The sequence below is a fragment of the Elgaria multicarinata genome, chromosome 9 (genome assembly GCF_023053635.1).
Source record: "Elgaria multicarinata webbii isolate HBS135686 ecotype San Diego chromosome 9, rElgMul1.1.pri, whole genome shotgun sequence".
Lineage (NCBI taxonomy): Eukaryota > Metazoa > Chordata > Lepidosauria > Squamata > Anguidae > Elgaria > Elgaria multicarinata.
The window spans coordinates 71,348,986-71,370,282 of NC_086179.1; the positions used below are offsets into that span (position 1 = coordinate 71,348,986).

The window sequence follows — 21,297 nt, forward strand, 5'->3', positions numbered from 1 at the left end:
GCAAATCATATACAAATTAATAAAATGGAGGCTATATGAAGTGGGAGCTGCTGGGACATATCTCTAATATTTATTGTGTAATGGAATCTGTAATTTAATGTGAGATGAATAAAGCTAGCTTTCTTTATAGTAATGAAGAGGAAATGAAGAGGCAAACCTGCCTTTTCCTAGGACTTATTATTCATAAAGCCAGCAGTGACAAATCTGACTATATATATCATGGATTTTTTTCAGGATGTTTGAGAGGAATTAATTAATTCGTTTTATTCATAACTAATCAGCAATGCCACTGGAACTGAGTTTGTTTTATTAAGTTCTTTGAACACAGGGATTTGTTATATAGCGCATCTTGATGAGACATTCATTCCATTCCGACATCACACCAAACTATGGTTAAAGAAGCATAATCAGTTTGGTGTGATGTCTAAATTAGTGATGTACAAACTTCCAGTGGATTGTATTGGGCCACTAATTGCAAGCTTACTCTACGAATGTTGTTACCTTTTTTTAAAAAATTCTCATTTGGCTTGTATGAGTTATAGATGGACAGCTGTCAATCTCTGTTTCATTGAAATGCTTTGTTTTTTGAGGACAAGCTCGTTTAATCCCCTTTCCACCCAAGCTTGTGATTTTCAAGCACACACACACACACACACAAACAATACAGACATTCATACATATTTTTTGTAATCTACACATTACTGTACACAATTTTGGTGGCCATTTTTAAACAAATATTCGGAAACATCCACTCATTGACTAATGACTATAGCATGATTTGGAAATGTATGCATTTCCTTTTGTACCTTTTTCACATGGGTGCATGTTGTCAAATGTATTTTTTAAATATTTTTCTTTATGGAATCCAACACAAGAGTGGAAACTCACTGCAAATTAGATCTATGTCTGTATCAGGGAGGTGATAATAGGAAAAACCATTAAAAATATTGAGGGAGCAGATTGCTCATACATCCCTAGTATGGGTTTGGTGCTGGTACATCCTTGTAATACCACTTCTAAATTGTAGAGTGAGGACAGATAGAGAGCAGCATGTGGGTAAACTCTTGCTTATCACAACACCTGATACCCTGGCTCCAGACTGGAAGGTGGAATGTGAAGGAGAAGATGTTGTTGGAAAGTTTGGTGGCATCACCAGGGAAAGTCTCATCAACCAAATCTTGGGCAGCTTCCATGTTGGTACAGAACCCTGTTCCACAGGCAATAAGTAGCAGGTTCATTTTCCTTTCCTCTTGTCCAAACGATTAGGAGGGCTGATTATTCTTAGAGGGGAGGATGGGTAACCTGTGGTCCTCAGCCTAATCTCAAAAGTTCTCTGTTTGTGAATAGTTCAGATATCTGTTAAGAGCAATCAGTATCTTCCCTGGTGCATTTGAATTAAGCTGTTAGGATCAGGCTCGTTCTCCCTAGTGTGGTGGATGGGCTTTCAGAGCCTCAGTTGGACCCAGAGGCTGAAGAAGGAGGAGGAGGAAACACATACACCAGTCAAGATAGGAAGCGGGAGAAAATATTTTTCTCTTTATTGTCTCACATCCCAGCGGGAGGGCTTGGAATCACAACAGAAGCCATAGTTAAGTAGCTTTAAAAAAAAAAAACCTAATTTCTACATGGTCTTCTAGACCAAAAAACTGACCTCATCTCTGGATTGACTTAGGGTCAAACTATATATTATGTTAAAGTTGCAGCATTTAACTCTGTGTCTTTTTAAAAAATCCTACAGACTGGGACCCTGTTAAGCCTTCATCTGCAACTTGAAGAATGGTTGTTCTGGAGAGGGGATTTAACTCAGTTTAGCTCAGAGCACATGCTTTGCATGAATAAGTCACAGGTTAATCCCCAACATCTCCAGGTATGGTCAGAAAAATGTCTGCCTGGGACCATGGAGAGACATTGATCATCAACCTAGACAATGCTGAGCTACATTGACGAAATTGTCTGATGGGGCAAGTTTCTACATAGCCAAGCACAGGCACTGGTTTATCAACTGAGTGAGACCTGAAGGTAAATTGCATTACATTAATTGCACAGCTGAGCCTTATTTTTTCCTTTACTTTAGAGTAATTGCGCACAGCCCCAATTTGGTTCAGAACGTTGGCACAACAGGAGGGGAGGATTATTCCTCCCCCTTCATCCATTTGCCTCCCCAAATCCCACCCCCCTCCATGCAGGGATTAAAAACGCCACCATTGACTCCAATAGAGATGTAGGCTATGTGAATAATGTAACATGTAGTTTGACCCTAATCCTTATGCAAAGCCCTGCAGACTGCCTCAAAAGAACTTTCTTGGGGGAAAGCATCTTCTGTTTTGCAACTGAGTCTATGTGAGTTGATAAGATTCAAGCCACAGCTTGTGTCTGAGTAAGTGTATTACTGTTAAATTGGGAAGATAAACTGTCTTCCTAATACCTGAGTACTGGGGCATGACTCATAACATGGGGAAAAAATACAAATCTAAAAGTGATGCATTTGCTGACAGAAACACAGGCTCTTGTTCTCGGCTGTGCATACAAATAGAGCCAAAACAACATATTCAACAGCAGTGTTTTGTTTGTATTCATTTTTCTTATTAGCAGAAGCAACTTTTTAAAAAGGAAAGAAAGAAAGAAAGAAAGAAAGAAAGAAAGGTGACTGAAACTTGCACTTCAATCTTAGCAGGAATGAATACTGCATAAATTCTAAGCATTCTTTGCCAAACGGAAAGGCAGGCTTTCTAACCCTGATGGAAGACAGAAGCTCTGATACAAAGATCTGTGTACACATCAGCGGCTTACCTCTGTGTGTATTTACCAATGGTTGGTAGCAATCACTTGTTTAGGTGGAGGGAGGGAAGTTCAACAAACAGGCAAGCAGTAATGACAACTTTGAGGGTCTTTCAGGGCGAAACGCAATGCATGTTTGGACAGAAAAGAAGTCCTACAACTCCCAGCATCCCCCCAGCCAGGGTGGATTCATGGCCCTACTGACATCAAAGCTACCAGCTTCCCCAGAGGAATCCCAGCGGTTATCTCCAATCTGTGACTGAAGATAACAGCGGGAATTCCCTGCATGCCACTCACGCCAATTGGGAAGGTGAGCAACATACTGTACTAAGGGCTTCCCTGGATGAGGCTCCTGGTGGACAAGTGATATGGGGAGACTCCGAAGTAAAGGAAAAACCAAACACACTGAAGCCGGGCACAAAAGAGACTGCTTTGCTTTCCCAGAGTTTCCCGGACTATGGAAAGCACAGAGTGAAGCTGAGCTGACTCAATCAATTCTCACAAAGGGGAAAAGCACGGGATAAGCTTTGTTGTGCAGTGGAGCATGTTTAGACAAGCATTTTATTGCATGCTCGTGACTGGCCACTCACAGACCTTCATGGGTCATTTTGACGATGCAACAATCTTCCTATGTGCCTCACGCTTCTTCTGGTTTTTTTCTGCTACAAAGTATGAACCAGAAAATCCGTTTCTTCTTGGTTCTGACACTAAATGGTGCCATTTCCTACTGTGTGCAGGAGAAGCTGCACTACAAAAATGCCCCGTAGTCACTTCTTGCTTCCTGTTTCTTCCCCGTGTGAAGAAAGAAGAAGCTGCTCATCCCAATTGTGGGACAGAAGCAGGAGGCAAAGTGATGGTAGGGAAACACCATTTCCCTCCATCTGGAAATGTTCCTAAACTTTCTAGCCAGGTGCAGATAGGACTGCACTAGCTTGGTTTTGCTCTACCTGGGGCTTTCTCAACTAGGGAAAACCTGGATGGAGGAAAGCTAAGCTGGCTATGTCCCCTTCACTCCTGCCCAGTGTGGGGCAGGCAAAGCTGCCCCAGTTGAACTGCCAGGGCTTCAGCTAGAGTGGCTTTACAGGGGAAAACCTGCACACAGTCAAGCCAGGTCCCCAGCAAAGCTCCAGCTGGTAATGATGAAAAGTGGAAGTGACCATGCCCCTTGCATTATTCAGCCCACTGAGGGCTAGAGGGGTTATTCGCCATCCCCCACCCAAAAGAAGTTCCTAGCCCCTGCTCTAGGAATACCATACTACAAGCTTTCCTGCCTGCCATGTCAGATAGTTAACCCCCTTTGGCTGCTCTGCAACCTGCAAACCAGACAAGAATTGAGGACATAGAAAATTTATGATCAAAACTATCATGCAGTAAATGGATGTGGTTCTTATTTGACTACTGCCACCTGGGATATGATCTGTTGTCTAAAAGGCAAAGGTAAATGTTCTTAGCCGCCATACATTACTTAAGAACATGTTTTAATGATAGCAGGGTGATTTAATGTTACATCAGACAGTGTGGGACCTCTTGCTTCAGCTGATTTTATCTAACACAGGTTATAAATATTCTGAGATAATGCCGAAATAAGAATCAGGCAGAGAAGATAAATGCAATCCATTACTGCCCTCAAACTCTTCCGTGTCCAATATAACAAAAGCTGAGGTAGCTAAATACAAAACACAAATAGCATCTCAATTCAGTTACTGCTGGTAATTAGAAATCCTTTACTGCACTCAATTTCTTTTCTTTTTTTCTTTTCTTTTTTGGTCCAGATACAAAATAAATAGTGGAAACTGCTGTGTGAGAAATGGAACTTGGAGCAAGCATATAGCCAATGACCAGGCCCACGTCACGCCACCTTATATGAAGAGAATGACATGGAACGCAGAAGAAAGATATGCACATCTTTATGTGTGCACAATACGTCCGTACAATCTATCTCCACAGGGTGGATGGATCACATTAGTGATATGTGCAAGGATACAGGTGTGGGTCTTGCATCACACATTCTCCTCTGCATACGGTAGACCCAGAGAATGGTAGTACTCCTCCTGGTTCATTGAGGTGTCATGTGGGAATTATCCCTTAAAACTGAAATAGTTCCTGCACTGGGAGCTGCTGGTCACTTTCCAGGTATGGAGATTGTGGCAGGATCTACGCTACTGCTTTAAAGCACTTTATAACAGTTTTGACCATTGTTGGGGCCCAGGACACACTCCGTATACAGTTATCAAAACTGTTCTAAAGCACTTCAAAGCAATAGTGTAAATCTGGCCTGTGTCATGCAGCCCTCCTCCATGCCTCCGCTGGGCATGGGTGAGTTCCATTCTCCCCCCTCCCCAATAAGAACTTAGAAACTTCCACAGCATTCTTCATGCATGGCACAGAAAGAACATGAGATTTTTTAAATAATAATAATAATAATTGGATGAGCTTCTGGAATAAAAAGTGGGATACAATGTTTAGGCTGTCTAAGCAGCCAATAGGCTAATTCACATATGGCTCTCTTGAAGGAGAGGGATCAAGAAGGTAAATTTTCATAAGAACATAAGAAGATCCCTGCTGGATCAGACCAAGGGTCCATCTAGTCCAGCACTCTGTTCACCCAGTGGCCAACCATCTGTCGACCAGGGACCTATAAGCAGGACACTGTGCAATAGCACCCTCTCACCCTTGTACCCCAGCAACTGGTGTATATAGGCTTACTGCCTATATCATGTTGGGTAAGATGTTTGAGTGGTTTTCCTCAAGTTCAAAACTGTTTGAGGTAGTTTTATGTAAGCATCTCCGAAGTCATATGTCAGGTATGCTTTAAGGTAGATTCCTGCAAATGAGCAGGGGGTTGGACTCGATGGCCTTGTAGGACCCTTCCAACTCTACTATTCTATGATTCTATGACACAAGGATAGTTTCTGGCATACAGGGAGGAAACATTCAACTGAGCAATACCAAGTGACTTTGGGCACAATCCTATGCATCTTTAGACAGTTAAAAAAAATCTGCAACTCCCAGCATTTCTCACCCAGCCATGCTGGCTGAAGAATGCTGGAAATTGTAGGGCTTTTTTCTGTCTAAACATGCATAGGATTGTGTCCTTATTTGCTATATTTTATGTTAGATTGAAGTTATCCAATGTAAGTGAGTATTTACAAGTGACTGATGGACAGACATTTCGTTTTAATTATTAAAACAGAAAATAATATTCCATAGGAGGGTAGGCCTAAATAAAAGATTTAAATATTGCAACTGAGAAGTTCATACCCATCAAATACAGATTTTATGTCTATTATACAGCACTATAAATGTCTCCCAGTGAAATCAATATAATGTTTTCTTCAAGACCTGCACAAATTAAGCAATTTTGAACTTGTGCTATATGGCTCATGAAATCTTTTCTCCCATCTCTATTTTTAACACTGCAGTCAGTCATTATAGGCATTTAAAGGCTGATTAGGTTTGCAGAATAGTTAAAACAAAATGCTAACATACAGAAACATAAAGCTGCTTCCTTTACAAGGAAAGGATATGCATGAAGGAATCATTTTAATTAATGTTTTGAGTGAGTTTTCAATGAGAACATCTCTGTGCTCAGAAATTTAAAGCACAGTGTAATCTTTGGGTCACCATAAGCTAAGAAACTCAGACCTGCTCTTAATGGAGTTGAACCCATTTACACCATCTATACAATCTGGTTCCAATCCTTCATAAAACAAAAGAATATATTTTGCTATTATAGTATCAGAGGTCTGGCTGATATGCATACAGCTAATTAGCTAGGAGGAAACAAACCTATATTTAGCATAGTCTTTAATACGATAAAAAAAAATGTTAACTGAAAGCATGGATTTCAGTTAGCTCTTCTAATGGTCTTTCACTTTACACCTTCAACTTAGAAAATGAGAATTTCCCCAGTCATTGAACCCCTGAGAAAATCCCCAGTACCTGACAAATTACTAGGATTGTCAAGTGATTACACTTTAATGATTAACCATGTAGCTTTTCACCTATAAGTAGACTGATTGATTATATAAATAAATATGAATATAAGGAGTAATCACTCAGTGTTAGAAGGCATGCACATTTTAAAGACGGCAGTCCTAAAGACACGTACAAGACCAATTGAGCACAATGGGATTTACCTATGAGAAAACATGCATAGGATTGCACTGTAATGTTTTCTTTTAAATTCCACATGACAATAACAAAACAAAATAAATTGTGTTCCCTTAACTTCTCGTTCATCGCAGATGTGACTGAAATATTTTACACAGAATATATTTTGGGTAGACCTAATCACTTCACTTTCATTCATTCTGTACAACCAATCAGAATAAAGAGGGCCAAACAGAGGTGATAGATTCAGATAGATCCTTTGGCAGCACAACACAGACATGAAAATGAATTCTGACAGGGTTAAGGTACAATCCTGTGCATGCTTAGATCGAAGAAAAAAAGTCCTACAACACCCAGCAGTCCCAGCCAGCCATTGGGGGACTGTGCCCTTGAATGATGAAGTCACTAGCAATTAGACTTTCAGCAATTACAGGTTGCTTTTATCAGTCTGTTTAATTGTCAAGGGATCTGTATAAAATCCAATATATGATGCGTGAGATTACATGATTCAGGAATTAAGAACAGGCATAATCTGATTTGAGGAAGTATTTCTGACGAACAATGTATTAATACAGTCCTGTCAAAAGCAGTTTGGAGAACATATATATTCAAGCAGTTACCTGTGCATTTCTTTATGTTGCTATTTCTCTTTCCATGAGAACCCAACTTGCATCCAAAATTTTCTTCCCAGAATTCTGCAAACCACACATTCCTTCTGTTATTTGCTAGAGTTCGGCTCCTAAAATATCTGTCGAAACCTATATATAAAAACACACACAAACATACAAAAAACAGGCATTAAAATACATTTTATTAAAGAAATTGAAATACTTGGAAATCTGCTTAGGTTGTATAAAAGAAATAAAATTCTACTACTTATAAACATGACACCTGTTGAGCTAATAACTGGAAGCTGGGGCATCCATAATCATCCTGATGAGGTCTACAATTCTGCAAAATTTCAAACCAATCCAGTAGAAATTGCCCCAGATGCAGCATATTAAAAAGCACTGTAAATTAACATTTTTGTACTTTTTACTCCAAAGTGTAGCTCAGAATATCATATATTTCTTTCAAATTCTGGAGGCTTCTTATGTCTTTTATTTAGGCTTGTCTAGGAGGAATGCCTTTCGTTGGTTTGGTGAAATTCTGAGTAGCAGTTTAAAAGTTATTAAGGTTTTTTTGGTTATGGCAGCAACTGCTGGCAAAGTTATATTGGGCATGCTCAGTTTCACTCTGAAGCCAGCATGCTCCAGTGTTTTGAGATGAATTCCAGTGTTCTTGTCAGTGTTCTGACAATAGGAGAGGGATAGCAGGAAACTGTCAACTGAGATAAGAGTTAGGCCATTTTGAAGTCTGAGGGAATCTCACTGATTGACAGATAACTGAAGGAGAGAAGGAGGAAAACTCTATTCTAGAATCCTGTGTAGGCTTACTCAGAAGTAAGCTATTCTGAACATACAAGGACACACCTATTCATTTGTACACTTATTTACTTGTTCATATTTTCTTTTTTAGTTTGTGGTGTGTGTTTTTCTTTCAGACCACAATAATAATACATTTCCTTTTAAAACCAGAGAAGTTCAATGATAAAAAAAAGACTGGAGTTAAGACCATCTCAAGCTCCCCAGTAATGATGGCATGCAATGACACAAATTGTGCTTGCTTAAGAACAGGACTTACATTTAGTAGAATGTAAGCCTATGCGGCAGGGTCTTGCTATTTACTGTTTTACGCTGTACAGCACCATGTACATTGATGGTGCTATATAAATAAATAAATAATAATAATAATAGGACACGCTCTTTGCAACTTTATATTTATGGAGACTGCAGGTTTTCTGCCCTTTGTGCTATTGCTTTAGGATCTGGGAGTAAATAGGGATTGTTCATCTAATTTCCAGTGTTAAGTATAGGATTCATTCCCACCAGATAACACCAGTAACATGGCATGGGGGATGGGTAACAGTACAAAAAGCATTATGTCTGACAGTGGGAAAAGAGATGTGAGTGGTGTGTGGATACTGGATAGCGCTGCTGGTATGGGATGCAGATTGTCTAGAATCCATTTTGTGAGTATTTCACCATTTGTGAGTATTTCACCAGGCTGCTTTTTTTCTGTTGTCTGCCCATTGATGGAATTGGGGGGGGGGGGTTGTTTCCAAATTTGTGCAAATCTGCATGTGTGAAAATGTGCAAATTTCCCCAAAATATTATTTTCACACTTTAGCCTATGGGGGAAAGCACATTTTTGATGGTTTTTCTTTGTGTATATTTTGACAAAATTTGTGCAAAATTCCCAAAGGTTAAAAACTGTTCTGCAAATCCTTGGAATCTGCCTGATGAGGGAGAAGCCAGGCAGTTTTGGATTCATAACAATCTGAACTCATTTTGTTCTGTTGCAGCTTCCTTAGGAATGCATCCAGTATGCAGTATACAAAGCTTAAAACAGAGCTGGCTGCAGAAGGAAATTCCGTTTTATTTTGCTTTTTCTCAGAGTAGCCATAAATTGGAAGCACAATGAAATCTACTGCTTCAGGCAACTCTTTCACTCCATAATTATACAAGAGGGAACCAAAAGATAATGCAGCTGAAGAAAACACAATGCAAGAACAATACAAAGTCTGTCTCTGTCATCATCAGAATACCATGAAAAGGGCTGAACTCTGAATTCTCTGCAGCACAGGGCTCAAATTGACGTGACATTTGCACATTAAGGATTGTAGGAGCTCATACCAACTTGAGTCAATAGGTTACTCTTACCGTCAATGGAAGCTCTTTTGGGCAAAATGGTGACTGCCCCTTCTGCAATCTCTTCTTGCTGATAAACAGGTGAAATTTTAGACCCCCAGCTGTCTGAGCCTATCCAAAGGAAATGTCCAGTTTGGTTGGTTTTCTTAGCTGCCTCTAATATTCGCCTGTAAATAAACAAAACAAATAGTTCTTTTGAAATGTACACTGAAAACCTTTTTCTCAGAAGAGACCCATAAAACTGGATGCTTTTATCTAGTTCATCAAACATGCTTTCTGACAGAATGAAATATTTTCCTCCTAAAAACAGAGTATAGATATACTAATATTAAACATGGTAATTTGCCTCAAACTTTTCTTCACACTTCTTTAGCATATTCCTATATATCCTTCTTTGGTTCATTTCTTTCATTTTTCCATTTTACTACAGTTGGCAGCAAGTTTCTTCCCAGTCAGGTTGGTACAAACATTGGGAGCTCACAAAAGCCCACCTCAAATGAAATTCCCCCAAATTCTTCTCTGGCCTGGAGAAGAATCCCCCCTAAAGCCAGCATTTGCTTTACTACAGAGTAATTTCTGCCAGTCCCCCCTTCCCCCCAAAAAATCACCTTCCACCTTTTGCTTTACTTAATTGATATGCAGTGATTGGAGCAGTAACAATGGGATGGTAAGAGATAAAGGGGGAATTTCCAGTCCCTCCCTTGTTGTCTTTCACCCTGGTACGCTGCAGGTTTCCTACTTTGGGTGACTATGGGAAAGATACGACATTCCATTATCTCCTAGCCTTTTTGTACTAGTAACCTGCTATCCAAAATGTCAGAGATTCCATTGCTGGGAAATTGAGTTCTTTTTTTTTCTTTTTTTTGCTCAATGGAGTTCTGTGGCATGTACAACTTGCTTTGCATTTGCGAGTCAAGCTGCAGGCTGTTCCCCAAGCTTCAGGAACGTTTTTTTCCTTCAGGGGGGGTGCCACAGTTTGCACAACATGAGCATTTTTTAAATATGCAAACTTGGCAATGATTTGATTAATTTCCTCAAATTCGGCCACAATTTTCACAAATTCAGCTGCAATTTGTGGAAATTACTAAGAAATTTGTGCAATTGCAGAACCTCTTGTGGCATTACACCCCACAAGTCAGTTCCCTAATGTTTGTCTAGGATTTGTAAGTCTACTGTGTTTAGAAAGTTGACCTGAGTGGGTGGAGATTGAATATCTTAGGAGGGGGGAGGAGGATATATAAGGGAATGACTGAGGTGATAGGGGAGGTTTGTTTTTAAAGTACTTTGGTTTGATGGGAGAATTAGAGGATCTGGGTAAAGAGGGTTGTCTTTTGAGTGTAGTGGGCAGAGAGTCAGTGGGTGTATATTAAACAATCCTGATAATAAAGAAAGTTCAAGAGTGAAGGTGTGAGAGAAAGGAAAGCGTGAATGAGAAGAGAGAAAGGATTGGATGAGAGGTTTTAACAAGGGTCTGAAAAGTTTTATTATGAAACAAAGTTTGTGAACATAGAAATAAATTTTTATTCAGTTTGTTTTACTTTCACAAAAATCCCTCGTGTCTCTTTGGCATTTATCATCTGCAGTTATATACATATAACACCTGTTCTGACATTAATTCACCATCAGCACATATAATTCACAGCACATTATTTTATTCCTGAAATTATTCCTGTTTAGCCCCTTTCTCCACATAGTTTGTAGAAAGGTGGTGTTTGTCCCTCACCTCAAGCTCAAAGTGGTGGTACTTAGCTTGAGCAGGGAGTGTCCGCGGACAGGCCTGTTGTAAAGAGCCTGTGTCGTGGCACACCTCCCCCTCACAAAAATGTGCAAAATTCCCAGAAAATCTGTGAACTGGCCCACAAACTGCACCTCAAGTCAGGCACCACAGCAGGAACCACTATTATTATTATTATTATTATTATTATTATTATTATTATTATTATTTCTTACCCACCTCTCCCTCTGGATCAAGGTGGGAAAGAACATTGAACACAAAAATACTATAAAATATGTTGAACTGATTAAAAATATATAAAACTAATACATTATTAAAATAACAGTAAGACATCTTAAAATTTGACTGGGTAGGCCTGCCAGAAGAGATCAGTCTTTATGGCTTTCTTAAATTCGGAAAGACTGTTAAGTTGGTGAAGCTAACCCAGCAGGCCATTCCACAGTCTGGGAGCTGCAGAACAGAAGATCCTCTGGGTAATGGTTGTCAGCCTAGTTTGGCTGACTGAAGTAAATTCTTCCCAGAGGACCTGAGTGTGCAGGGCGGATTGTATGGGAGAAGGCAATCCCACAGGTTACCTGCACTCAAACCATGTAGGGCTTTAAAGGTAATAACCAACACTTTATACTTTGTCCAGAAACTAATTGGCAGCCAGTGAAGTCCAGGGGCCTGATCCTAGGAAAAGTTATTGAACTCCACCCACAAACCCCAAATGGATCTTTCTTATATCCCTACAGAGAGATGAAGAGTGAGAAAAGAAAGGGGCATATGTCCCCCCCCCTCTCCTCTTCTCTTCCTGCATGCTGCTGTTCACACCACCATTGTCAATGCTTCATAGCTCAGCGACAGAAAGGGAGAGTGTTGCGGGGATAGGGGATGGTGGGAGGGGGTTGGGGAATGGTAAGGGCTGATGTGTACATTAGTCCACCGTGATGATTTTTCTGATTTTTTTAACCTGAAAAGTCTTGGAACATTTCCAAGTTAATCCAAAGAGAACTTCTGAAAGCTCATCCATCTCTAAAATAATAGATTTGTCATCCTTGGTAACCCAGAAATTGTTGGGTCTTTCTGGAGCAGGGATACAGTGTGTAAAATCCAACATAAGTCATGACTAACAAATCCCACCATTTCAATGGGTCTACTCTAAGTAGGACTTATGCCAGCTTTCTCTGAAACGGGTGCCCTCCAGATGTGTTGAGCTGTTGGGAAGTTTTGGGAGTTTTTTGTCTGACTCACCTGGAGGGCACCAGGTTGTGCCAAAGCTGTTCTTTGCTGTAGTAAAGTAACATTTCCCCCTTGTGTCTGAGGATTGCACTGTTTTCACACCCAGAGCTCCTTACAATAATCACTGCAGCGACGTGTGACTAACCAAATATATGGTTTTCAATAACAAGTTGCCCATCCTACACAAGAAGACTGGAATAGAGATAGAAACACTCACCTGATATCATCCTCATTTGTAAACATGATTACCGCGCGAGCGTTCGGAGTCTCCATCAAGCGCTTGATGATCTTGTCAAACTCTCCCGGTCGTGGCTCACGGGGGATTTTTAAAGACTGAGCAATGCAAACACCACCTAGGGAGGGAGGGAGGGAAGGGAGAGGAGGGGGTAAGAAAAGAAAAGCTAATTGGCGGCAAGCTGTCTGTAAACTATTGTCGGTATGAAATCGCAAAATGGTTTTATAGGAGACCGCCGAGCCAAAAACACTTTAGGAATGTAATCTTGCAACTGCAATGCACCTACATCTGCCATTGTAAATCTTAGATGGCTGCCAAATGCTCTGAATCTTTTTGGTTTTAATTTTGCCACAGACTTGTACTTATGGCAGAGGAATACCATGGGCAGAGGTTCCTGAGGCTGAACATTGTGACTTCCTAAGCACGACAGCAAGAACGCAGTTCACGGAGAAATATTGCAGTGGGTACAATAAAGTGGCCATGAACCTGCATGCTTCTCCTGGGAAACACAGCCTTGACTACTGCAGTTGCTAACTAGGGCATTTTAATTATGCTGCCTTCCTTATTTAAGCATCTTATTAGAGTTGTGTCGGGTCATTAATAAAAGCTTCATTTTATTCGCAAGTCAAATAGTGCAAGCTCATTCAGGGCTGGCACCAGGTTTGATGAGCCCCTGAAGAAGACATCCTCTGGGGCCCTCCACCCAGTAACCCCCTGGTGCCCCCTTCCCAAAGCTTGCCAAGGGATGGATGGAGGTGGGTGATGGCAGCAGGCAGCAAAGGGACCAGCAGTAGAGCTCCAGCCACCCATCACTGCTGCAGCCTCTTACTGTAAAGAGAAGCTCTGGGCAGGGCAGCTACAGTGGTATCTGCTGCTAGGTCCAGTGGAGGCTGGTGGCTCCGATTTTGGCGAGGTGTGATTCCATTCTGGGTTTCAGTCAAAAGCAACGAGAACTGTAAAGGAGATACCCAAGGCGCTGAAACTATTTTGGGTTTAGCACCATGGATAATTCTTTTAGAGTTCTGGCTGGTTCCGACTGAAACCCAGAATGGAATCGCAGCCCCAATGAAATCAGAGCCACCAGCCTCCACCAGCTTTGATAATCGTCCTTATCCAAAGTACCTCTGGATTTGCCTCCAATGTGTATATGGGGTTGGAGCCCAGAGGTACTGGGAATAAGGAAGGTAGTAGTGGCTGCCACCTGGCCCATTTATGAATCATGAAAAATGTAGAAATTAAAACAAAAAGAGGAAGGCTAATGTCAGTGGCAGCATGGGATCCAGGATTTCCCCCACCATGTTGGGTGCTGATGCCAGCCTTAGGCCAAGGAGCATATTTATACATTTCCCTGACAAAATCTAGGGTAAAGCTAATTGGGAACACTAGGAAGGCGGCACGCCCTCTACGGAATGTAATATGTAGGGGGCCATTAAACACCATTCAGCTTATTGGAAAGGAAGTACTTCAAGGCCATGCCTCATGTAGCATAGTTGTTAATGAAGTAGACTTACATTAGCATGCCACGAAACTTTAAACTATCATATAGTTTGTCAGATACCCAGCCTGCTTTTTTCAACTCAACATGCTCTGAAGAGACTTGTAATAGCCAAGACAATAAATAATCATGCTGAAGGCCAAACTCATGTAGCCTTTCCCACGTTTATATCCAAGCAGGAAGGAGAATCAAAGTTTCCTTTACCACACTCTTATTCAGTAACAAATAAACCTACAGCCCATGGTAGCAGAAAAGCCAGTGGCCATAGCAGCACAAAATGTAAATTCTATGTTTGGAGGAATCATTAGGAAAGCAACCGACAATAAAAATGTCAACTTCTGTAAAGGCTTTATGTAAAGCATCGAGGCGGTGCTCTTTGGATTACTGTGTACAAATCGGGCGCCCCATCTCAAAAAGACACCATAGAACGGAAAACATTGCCGAAAAGGTCAACCAAAATGACTAAGGAAGGCTGATAAACCTTTGTCATAAAGGCAGGCTAAAGCACCGAGTAGCACTACATTCAGAACCAAGAAAAGGAAGTGCTTCTTCACACAACACATAAATAACCTGAGGAATCAGCTACCAAACGATTACCACTGCATTGAACAAATGAATGGATGAAAGTCTATAAGGGGCTACTAGTCCCAATCGCTAAATGGAACTTTCTCGTTCAGAAGTAGTATGTCTCTAAATGCCAGTTGCTGTTGCTTTCAAGCCCTAGTTGCGGGCTTCCGGGAAGCATATAGCCAGCCACGGTTGGAACAAGATGATGAACTAGATAGACTTTGGGGCTAATCCACATTGTTTCTCTTACATTTTTATGATTGACATGTCCAAACAATGTTAAATAATGTATTTGTTAGAATGGAATGAGTATAAAGCTCTATTATAGCAAATATTAATCTGAAAGAATCAAATAGAATTTGACAGTACAGAAGGCTTTCAAACCAGTCCAGTGTTGAATACTTCTAGTACTTGTCTATGCAACTTTTTTCTTAACTTGGGTTGCTTTTCAAACTATTATTTTGTACCGAAAATTTTGACCATTCCATTTTCAGCATTTCTTTGGGGGGGGGGGGTGGAGTGAAAACTTGAGCGAAAGAGTCTGAGAGAGGTAAATTTTGGGGAAGGGGACAAGGTTTCCACATACCTTTTAAATGTAGCCAGTTGTTGAGGGGTCTTCCTTTTTTTAATTATTTTAAAGCACCCCTGGCATTTTGAGGAGCCCAGAAGTTCTTACTGAATGCTTATCGGAGAGGGTGAAGTCACATGGTCTCCAAAACGCATTTACTAAGAACTGCTGGGCTCCTTCAAATGTTAATGGAAGGGGTGTTTAAAAAAAAACAGCTAAAAAATAGGAAAAGGGCCCCTCAGCAATCAGCTACACTTAAAAAAAGCTACGTGGAAACTCTGTCCCCCTCCCCAAGGAGAAAGTTCTCTGAATTCCCCTCCTTCCTGTTGAAGATGCAGAAAAAACAATGCCTCTTTCACAGGAATAAAGTTCCCCAAAATAGGGGGCAGGATTTGGCCCAGCACTACTATTCTTTTACTTTTCTTCTATACAGTCAGTGGTAATATAATTTAGATAGATTTGATCCAGTTCTATTAAATAAAAGTTAAGATTGGTTAAGGACCCCCCCCCCCCCGAAATCAACACATATCAAGATATTAGGGCATAATCCTGTGGTGACACCTGTAAGCCTCTGAATTCTGAGGCTTACGGGCATCCTATGCGGAACAGGAGGAGCATCAGAGATGATTTTTTGTCTTTGTGCTCCTCCCCCTCTGCATTTTGGCCAGATGGGCTTTTCAACCATCTAGGGGGGCGGCCTTAGAGCAGGCAGGAAGGCAGCTGGTGAGGCCTCTGGGTACATTGTGTCCCAGATTCCCCAGTCCCCTCACCAACCACTAGCATGCCTCTACCCCCTCTCTAAGGTCAACTTTGCTTTTTCACCCATCTAGCAGGAAGGATGGAGGCTGGAGAGGCCTCTGGATACATTGTGCCCTGGACTTCCCCTGGCCCCTCCTATCTATTAACATTGCCCCTTTAGCCTCTCTCCAAGGTTGTCTTTGCAACCTCTGAGAGGAAGCTGGCATGAGTCTCTCTGCACCAGCTGCAAGGGAAAGGAGGATGGAGTCCTGGATCTGTGGTCAGAGCACTGTCTCTGACCTTGGATCCAGGAATCCAAATTTTCCTATGGTCTCCCAGACCCTGTCCAGGGGCCATAGGATTGTTCCCTCTGGCTGCAATCCTACATAGTCTTATCTGGGATTAAGTCCCAATGAATGCAGCAAGATTCACCTCTGAGAAGACAATAATAGGATCACACTGTGAAGATAAAACTGTAGCTAATGATGGGTGAGAATTTAGTTTGCTTGATTTTGATATGATTTTTACCAAAATTCCCATCATTTTCCATACTCAGGACAAAGAACTTGAGGTTGTTTGTTTTAAAATGAATGTGGGCTGAAACTGAAACTGACAGATTCATCCATCCAGGCAAAGGGCTCAGAGTGCGTTGCTCTTCAAAGTCTGGCATTGAATGTCTGTTCCAGGGTCCTTCACTGCAAGGCCCCAGGGCCACCAGCAACTACCAGCCACTTTACTGCCTCTCCCTCTCATGTACTTAGGGCCAAACTAGCTGTTCTTTGAATCTCACATAACAGAGCTATGCATGACAAACTTACTTCCATCTGTACAAGCATGTGTGGCCCTGATTTGAATTGGGGCAATGGTGATTCAGGAGAGGGGTGAGCTTTCCCACCACTGATACTGATTCCAAAATTCCACACATGCACAAATCCTACGGAGGGAAGGGGTTATAAAAAGGAGAAACATATCCATGGATCCCAATGGAAATTCTTTGTGTGTTCGTATGTTTAACTCCCATCCTCCCATAGGGAAATTTGTGTGTGCAAATTTGGCATGAAAATCAAAAGAGGGCCAGCTTAAATTCCCCCTTCCCAAATTGCCATGGTCCCTCCAAATAGCACCATGCTTGCCATGAACTTACCTCCATGTGCATTAGTCACACATAGCTCTGCTAGGTTGGTTCTCATACTCTCTCATACTAGCATTTCTATAGCTGTTCTTCACTCTCTTCACTAGCTTTGCTGCGTTGTTTGCTTTAACAATGGGATGACTGTAAAGCAAACAAGAGTTGTGCAAAACTGCTTGTGCAGCATAACTTTAGTTGGATTCTTCTTTTGCACATAGTTCCAAACTAGTTTCTGCTAGTGCAATATAATAATAACAATACCAACAAGAACAACAACATTTGCACTAACAGAATTACATAGTTGGATACTGTCTATTGTATCTGGGAACTTATATGTGCAAATATATTTCCCCTGCTAGTCAATAGTCACATACACAGTCCCATTTTATTCTTGGTTACTCTTTGGTTTTCATGTAATTCTGGAAGTGACTGCTAAAACTCTCTACCTACCAATATAAGGTTATATTATCTCCCAGTTCAGTCCATTGTCGCTTGACTATTTTTGTCTGATCCTGACCCACGGCTCTGTGACCAACAGAGTCCACCGTATTTCTTGTTGCGGGAGCCTTAAGACACTTTGAAGCTTGGGCCTTCATGGTGTCACATTTTTGAAAAGACAGGTTGACATGAATGTATTTAAACACTACTTGAATAACAATGTTACCTTTTCTGACACACAGTCAATCAGATAAAGAGATCAGCTATTTCTGAATTAATGGGGCTTCAAAACTGACAATGTATGCTTTGGGAAATACAGAACAGATGTACTGTTACTTTTTGTTACCCAAGTATTCAGAGCTCTGTGAGAAAAATAAGTCTCTAAAAAGAACATTAAGCTTTCAACCATCCCCTAAAATCATCCATGCACAGGAAAGAAAACTGATTCTTAAGGAAAAGTGACAGAGGAAGGACAATATGTTACCTCATAAATTTCACTAATAGAATTTTCAGCTACTGCTAGTCATGCAGTGGCTTTTAAGAAAACCATTCCCCTTGCATGTAACAGACCCTGAAAAGTTACAAATGCTTATCCATTATATACTGCATTCTGCCATCTATAAAGAATGGATATCTAGGAATGTAAAAAAGAAAAGAAAAAAAGCCAGCACTATCTGAATAGTTGTTTTCCTAGAGTTTAATGGCACAAGAGAAACACCATTTCCATCATTGCAACAGTTCATTCAATCATAACTACATTGGGCATCTTAGCATCTCTGTGTTGAAAAATGTCTTTGACACTAATAGGAACAAATCAAAATGCACTTCAGCCTTCCCACTCCATTCATAATAAATTCTGCCAGGTATTGCCTGACAAACAAAGCAATTGCTTTATCTCTTTATCTGTGTACTCCCCAACCCTGTGTGTTGGTAGAAAGTAATCATACATTGATTTACAGGAGCCAATCAAAGCTGGAAATAACATAGCATCAAAACATTAAAGACGGTATTTAAACATGGATTGCCAGCAGAATCCATACATTATCCATGGCTGGCAATAGGAATGTGAGTCTAGGGATGAGAAACTGTGGTGTTTGAGCTCCTCAGGGTTTACCAAATACCGCTTTGTAGCTCAGTTTGCCTTGTTCATGTTCCCAAATGTGAGTGGCTTTATTTTTCTTTTCTTTTTTGGTCTGATTGAGAAAAAATGCACATGTTCAATTGAGAAGCCAGTTGGGTGAAGAGTATGGTGGAATTTCCTGAATTCTGCATTGAGGCCCTCACAGCCCCCCATCAGCCCCCAAACATTTAAAATAATCATCAGGTCTCTTCTGAAATTTGGCAGCAAACCACTAGAGAGACTTACTAAGAACAAATTTAGGTTGAATTCAAATGGTTGTTGTTGTTGTTTTACTGATGCCATGGCAGCATGACTGTAGCCCATGGGAGGATCTGGGGTTCAGAGTGGGGAATAGGGCTCCAGACTTCAGGCTGCCCAGCCTTGATTTTTAGTTTAGCAAATGTGTGTTCCATGTACTTCCACCACACTTACAATGAGACCAGGAGAAGTTTAATGGCTAAGAGTCAGGCTAGGAGTTAGGAAGTTACCTGTTTGAATCTCAACTCACTAGGTGGCATTGGGCAAGTCACAATTTCTCAGTCTCAGCTTTATTTATTTATTTATTTATTTAATATATTTATATACCTCCCCATAGCCGAAGCTCTCTGGGCAGTTCACAAACGTTAAAACAGTAAATATTAAAAAGTATACAAAATTTAAAAACCATCAGAAACATAAAAACAACCGTATAAAAACAAGAGTATCCATATAAGAGTATCCATCCATGGGAATAATAATTCTACCCAGTTGCCTTATGGGGTTGTTCGACGGTAGGGATGCCAAACCCCTTTCAGCCCAAGGGCCGAATTCAGTTTCAGGGAAAGCTATTTCAGTGGTAGGTGGGGCTGAAGGTGAAAGGGGGAAGCCAGGAAACCACCAAACCAATGGCAACTAGTGGAGAGGAAGGGGAAACAACCTAGGGCGTTGCTAGACGTACCGGGTGTTCCGTCGTTGAGGAGCGGTGAAAGCGGCTTTTCCCGTTCAGCCGTGACGCCTCATCATCCACACCTGCCTTCGATTTGTGGCGGAAGTTTGCGCCGGTTGTGCTGCTGCCGCCGCGAGAACGGTTGCGCAGCCACACCGGCCTGATTGCCGCGGCTTTTTTTTCCGCTCGCTGCACGGTTTGCGCACGTCCGAAAGACCGCAAACTTGCGCAGCCGTCAGCGATGCCGCCGCCGGCCCTGGCGGCGGCAGCGGCGGCAGTGCCAGTGCCAGCCGAAGTGCTGCTGGTGCTGTTGAGGGTCAACATTGATGCGCTCACTTCCTGATGGGGGTCGTGGCGGGTGTCATATGACCCGAGGTCAATCGTCTGCATGGCCACTCTGTGCCTACATCTCCCATCATGCCTCTGAGGTGTCGGCGGCGATGATCGCCTCTGTGCCCTCTGCCCCATCCCAAGGAGCCAACCCACATCTGGCCGTAGCCATGGCAGCAGCCCACAAACAGCTCTGCCCTCTGCCAGCCTGGTACCCACACTAACAGGCAGCGTACAGCACCGCCATTATGCGGCCACGGTAGCTGCCCACCGCAAGGAGTCACCAGCCACTTTTCCGGTCCTCCGTTCCTGAGCAAACTGTCACTGGGGAAATAAAAAAAAAAAGCCGCTCCGCCGCGCTGCCCCAGCTGCCGGACTGCGCGCAAATGGCGGAGGCGGCTTGACCGAAGCCGCTGACCACTCCCCCTTAGCACGCCTTTTCCTGCCCAGTGCGGACCGCAGTGACCTCACATCCTCCCACACGTACTCCGAATTACTGCGGGACAGCAGGAAAAGGCGTCCTAAAACTCACTTTTTTAAAGTCGGGAGAAAGAGGCTTCACCGCGGGATAACGGCGGATCCTCGTGAACGTCATCTGGAAGCCTCGACGTGACTGCGGAAGGTAACGCGCGCTAGAGCCTCGTCTAGTAACGCCCCTAGTGTGGTGGAGAAAGAGGAGTAGCCTGCTGGAGAACTCTGGGGAAGCCATATTGGGACACCAGGCAGGCCAGATTTGGCCTGCAGGCCCAAGGTTCAACACCCCTGTTCTAAGGATTATGAGGCAATTTCTCTGAAGCACTTTGAAGATTTTACAAAATTCAAGGCTGGCATAGGACATTTTGGTGCCTGAATCAAAACACAAGATGGTGCCTCCCCCATTCTATGTAGAAAAACTGACCAAACTGACAGTTCAACCCTGGCAATGGAATAGCATCCTCCACCGCACCTGAGTGGAGCAGGCTAACTTAGGAGGGATATAGAAGAGACCACACAGCTGTCTGCTCCCTTTCCCTCAGCATCTGCTGCCTGAGGCACCACTTCACTTGGCCTAATTATAATGCTATATAAATGTTATGTATTATTAGAACATCTGCCAGTCTTCACCCTTAGTGAGTTTCTGAATAATGGGAGAATTACACAGTGTTGTTCAGGGTT

General features: G+C 42.0%; 1 protein-coding gene across 2 annotated transcripts in view; it reads right to left on the minus strand.

The window, feature by feature from the left end:
* The window catches only part of GRM8 (glutamate metabotropic receptor 8), a 572,661-nt gene that overhangs the window by 280,824 nt on the left and 270,540 nt on the right, over positions 1-21,297 (minus strand). For both annotated transcript variants that reach the window (XM_063134081.1, XM_063134079.1), the window contains exons 3-5: positions 12,815-12,950; positions 9,654-9,808; positions 7,512-7,649 (exon numbers count right to left, since the gene is read on the minus strand). In XM_063134081.1, coding sequence (XP_062990151.1) covers positions 7,512-7,649; positions 9,654-9,808; positions 12,815-12,950 — 429 coding nt within the window. The remainder of the gene's footprint in view (positions 1-7,511; positions 7,650-9,653; positions 9,809-12,814; positions 12,951-21,297) is intronic.